This window comes from Penaeus japonicus, unplaced genomic scaffold, assembly GCF_977035675.1.
Source record: "Penaeus japonicus unplaced genomic scaffold, GWHDUDI00000001_assembly GWHDUDI00000018, whole genome shotgun sequence".
Classification (NCBI taxonomy): domain Eukaryota; kingdom Metazoa; phylum Arthropoda; class Malacostraca; order Decapoda; family Penaeidae; genus Penaeus; species Penaeus japonicus.
Window position 1 is genome coordinate 31,939,576 of NW_028234420.1, and position 5,000 is coordinate 31,944,575.

Here is a 5,000-nt window from a genome sequence, read left to right on the forward strand (position 1 = left end):
GTGTCCAAATATAATTGTAAATAATAATAATAATAATAATAATAATAATAATAATAATAATAATAATAATAATAATAATAATAATAATAATAATAATAATAATAATAATAATAGTAATAATAATAATAATAATAATAATAATAATAATAATAATAACAATAATAATAAAAATAATAACAAGATATGTTACCCGTCTTGTGTGTACCTTAAGCTCTGAACTTTTCCCATCCTTTGAGAGTCAAGATACAATCTTTCACCTCCTAATCACTTGATTCTCATCAAAAATAATACTATTATATATCTATTCTAACTCCTGATCAATACTCAGTTGTTGTTTCCTATTAAAAAATAGAGATATACAGTAAAAGAGTTTAGTTAGAACTTGCTTACCAAGATTTAACCTACTTACTGCCGTTAATGTAATCACTAGCCTACAAATATAATATATATTTAATTGACATTCCCTTCTAGCTATATACAAAATAACTTTACTAATTGGAACACTACCTTCCCAAATCCACATGGTAACAGCACATTAACATTTATATCTGAGCTCGTATTATAAATCTGAACTATGCGCTACACTGCAGCCTCTTACCCTACTCTGCACTCATGGTAATTAATCTGAAACCTCTCATAGCATTCCAACCTCTTATCTTGTTTCACTTATATCATACATCCTTAATTCATATTGCCCTGCAACCTCTTACCTTATCCAGCACTGGTATCATAAATCTGACCTTCGCAGTATACGTTACCTTTATCTGGACATCATGTAATAGATCCTCCGACACTTCCCCATCTTTGCCCTTCGCTTTGCGGATGAAACGGTTCTGCGTGTCTCTCAGCTGTTCCTTGCATCGGTTGCAGAGGGTCTTTGCACTTTTAGCAAGGTTCTCCCGGTGCTCCTTGGTCACTCTATGAGGAGAGACAAGGCAATGAAGTCAAGTACATCCTGAAGGAAGTGAACTTGGGAAAACATTGGAAAAAAAGTGTGAATGAGAATAAATGTAAGTCACAGGATAAGGTGCTTAATCAACATTTCACTAGAAGTCAGTAAATCTGAAGAAGATATAACTATCACATCAACCATTATGAAATTCCATTCTCATTCATACCTTTTCCATAATCATAAAATCATCCAAAACAAATAAAAAAAAAAATATTTTTGGAAGTATATGTCATCATAAAAAATTTATTAAGATTGAAATATCTTCTAAATGACAACAGCAACAACAACAAAATTTTGCAAGGTTGTATGTTCCATTTAAAAAGCTTCATGATTAACCCTACGACGACTGTGCGTCACACTCGTGTGACACAGCTAAACTCCCGATGCCGGGGCGTCATGCCAGTGTGACGATTACAATGCAATATTGCAATCGCCCGGCATAGGGGTCTTCGCGTAGCGAGTGCCCCGTCGGGAAAGGGTTAAATACACATACATGTAATAACCTATCCTTTCCCCATGAAAATAAGTCCAAACAAAACAGTTACTCAGCAAAAGAAAGCTAAAACACAAAAATACACACACCAAAAAAGATATAGATAATAACATGTAAAATATAACTGAATAAAAAAAATACAGTGATTAATTAAATGAACAAGAAATATTATAAAAGAAATATGTGATACAATCAATTACACTGAGATCAAATAAAGTCCTACTTAAAAGTAAGCAGTAAAGTGAGCTTTAATCACTTTAAAAGTAAGCTTTAATCACTCCACGTGTGTACATTTTCAAAAACCTTTCAGTCTGTATTACCAGATAGGCTGCTTATCAACACCCTATATTGACCATTTGAAATATAGCACAATTTTGGAGAAAGTTCATCATTAATCCATTGATGATGGGTGACAAGATAGCACGTCAAGTGGTGGCAGCATCAGCCGCCGGGGACAAGATATTTCGTTGTGGCTATCCTCCTGGCCAGGGCAATGGGTGATCAGGCATATAACACTTGGCCGTGGCCAGTGTGGGCAAGAATCCCGAGGCGTTAGGCTTAGGCAGTATTTCGACCATTTGTAGCCATAACAGCCCCATTGGCAAAGGGTTAATAAACATTAAAGTATAGCCTTCAACATATGTGTCATTTGTCTCCTAGAGATCCTGAATAAGGGACATGGATGCAAGAGTTCAAATGTAACTGGAGTGTAAAGAATTCTATTTCACATCATTCTATGTCTGAACAGGTACCAATAATATACCATATCTGCAATACACATCTATATTCAAAAGTATTAGCTAGACATGTGTATGCACCAAGGAAGTAACCAAGTAACATATTTGGATAATACTTCAATATGAATGTCTCATAACAAATACAGATTAGAATATTACAAGATATGTATAGCAATCAAAACTGAAGTTATATGGTCTTAATTCTTTAGTCTATGAGAACCCAAGGTGACTACAAAATTCCTGGTGCAATCTCTTATTTTCTTCCAAGCAATAAATATAATAATTGATAAATAATAACCTTTGCTAGATCTTTTGTGTCTATATAACATTCACTATTACTGAATAGAAAATTTACACTTGCCCTCTACTCACTCTCTGTCTCTAAAAGAAAGAATAGAATGATTTGTCAAAAAATAAGATAATAAATTTAAAAATGCATGATCAAGAAAATACGGTATTCTTCCATATCTAGTTCTCACACTCATTTTTTGCCCTACAACTAGTCTGAAAATTGTCTATCACTTTGGATCACAAAAGAAAAATTTGCTAATGACAATATTTTCCCCATTTCCAACCAAATTTATCTAAAAACCTCACAGTAACAAAAAAAACAAAAAATATTGACACAAGGAAGAAGAAAAAAATAGAAAAAATAAGCTAATAATATGAATAAAAACAAACAGAAAGGAGAAGAGCAATAAAAATACCCCAAGAAAGACAAGCGGAAAAAAAATTCACACCTACTTCGGAATAGGCACAAAGATTGTCGTTCCCTCCTGCTGTGGGTTGAGGTTCATTCCCGACTGTTTTATCGCCCCTAGAATCCCTGGCAGGGCTTGTGGGAAGGCCGCGGCATTGATGAGCAGCATCTGGGGCGACTTACGTGAAATCTGAGCAATTTCGTTCAGGGGATATTCGTCCCCTTCCAACTCCACTGGCAGGGTCTCTATGCTGCCTGATATAACAGAGGGATTTAAGCATGTAAATAACGGAAGTATGTAATGGATAAAAATAACAGATAACTAATAATCATGAATAATTATTCAGTAGTGGTAATGTATCACAATGATATAAAAGTATAATTTCAAATAATTTTCAAATAATGATAATAAGTAATAATGAGTATTACAAACATGTATCATCACATCATCAATCATGAATGGGTAAACATTAACATGTTGATACCATTACAGAAAAAATATTATATCCAAAAGAAATTTATGAAATATGAAACAATCTGGAATTCAAGAATTATTGTTTCCTCTTACTCTCTCCATTCATTCCTGTATCATCAGTCATAAATGTGATAAAAAACATTCACTGCTGTTTACCTTCATGGACCATTCTTTCTTATTTAGAGGTATGAGGTAGAGGTATGCTTAACCCTATGGCAACGGTGCATCACACCTGTGTGACACAGCTAAATGCCCAATGCCGGGGCGTCATACATGTATAACGTTCCCAATGCAATATTGTATAGGCCCGGCGGAGGGGGTTTCCACTTATCGCCGGGCCCGTCGGGATTGGGTTAATAATATCATTTCATAAATACCAGTCACGTGAGAGGACTTTATTAGTGTAATATGCAATTATGCTGACTACAAATTCGTAATAATACATTGAGCACTGAATAAAATGAGCATTAGGTATCAAATATTAAATATCAAGTTTAATCATTAAACTATCTATAAAAGGATATCCTATAATGTATCAAAGATACATTACAGAATCTCCATAAGTTATGAGAAAGATATGAAACGAAAATTAGTAATTTAATCTAAGATAACTCATCATACTCAGTACAATATTAAATATCTTTTCTTTCTTTTCCTTGAATTTTGCTTGAATAATTACATCTTATAGAATATAACTCTTATTGCAATTTCATTCCCATCCATCTCTCCTTCTTTAATGCATGATAGGCCACATCTCAATAAAAAAAAGTATAGCCTTAGAATCATTACAAAAATTTCCTTCACAAGAAAACATATACCAAAATGTCCGTGCAAAAATGTATCCACATTCACAAACTAAGTGAAAACATGTCTTCCATCATCAGAAAAACATACCTACAGCTGTTCTGAGGGAAAGGTTCTTGATGTATTCCTGTTTCAAGTTTTCTAGTGTCTGTTCATATTGGTTCCTCATCTGCTCTACGTTCACAACTTCTGCCATCTCTGAATCACTTAAATGGACCTTATTGTGTTTCCCTGCAAATATAAGGAGTGTCAGCTGATTCACTATCAATTACTGATGACATAATTAGCACATATACAGAAAATAATATAAATCTAGTATAAATACCTATCCAAAAACATGTAACTGTTATGACCTCTGCATTAAAACACTCTTTAATTTCATTCAACATTATACTCAATATCTCTAAACATATTTCAAATTTATTTCTCCTATTTCTGAAGTGACCTTTACAAGCAACACAATGTAATATGGTTAAAGAAGTTAGTCATAAAATAACTGAATAAATTAAATTCTAAAATTAAAAAAAAAAATCATGGAATAAAGCAAAAAATTGACAACCTTAAAAAAAATATTATATATATATATATATATATATATATATATATATATATATATATATATATATATATATATATATATATATATATATATATATATCACAGTAACTTAGTATGGCCTGCAAACCTCAAAAGAACATAAATTTGAGCATCAACCAAACTTACCCTTTCCTTTCTTATCCTTCCCTTTGGCATAGTTCCTTATCTGACACAAATCAGTGCCCGAACTTTGTAAAAAGGGTGATGCTCTCCCTAAAACTGAGTGACACAGAGGGAGTAGG

At 32.8% G+C, this 5,000-nt stretch overlaps 1 protein-coding gene across 1 annotated transcript in view; it reads right to left on the reverse strand.

Annotated features, from left to right (window-relative positions):
• mRRF1 (mitochondrial ribosome recycling factor 1) overlaps positions 1 to 5,000 on the reverse strand; it is a 6,472-nt gene that overhangs the window by 448 nt on the left and 1,024 nt on the right. The window contains exons 2-5 of the mRNA XM_043021070.2: positions 4,885 to 5,000; positions 4,252 to 4,392; positions 2,927 to 3,137; positions 759 to 918 (exon numbers count right to left, since the gene is read on the reverse strand). The exon at positions 4,885 to 5,000 is cut by the window's right edge and continues 153 nt beyond it. Coding sequence (XP_042877004.2) covers positions 759 to 918; positions 2,927 to 3,137; positions 4,252 to 4,392; positions 4,885 to 5,000 — 628 coding nt within the window. The remainder of the gene's footprint in view (positions 1 to 758; positions 919 to 2,926; positions 3,138 to 4,251; positions 4,393 to 4,884) is intronic.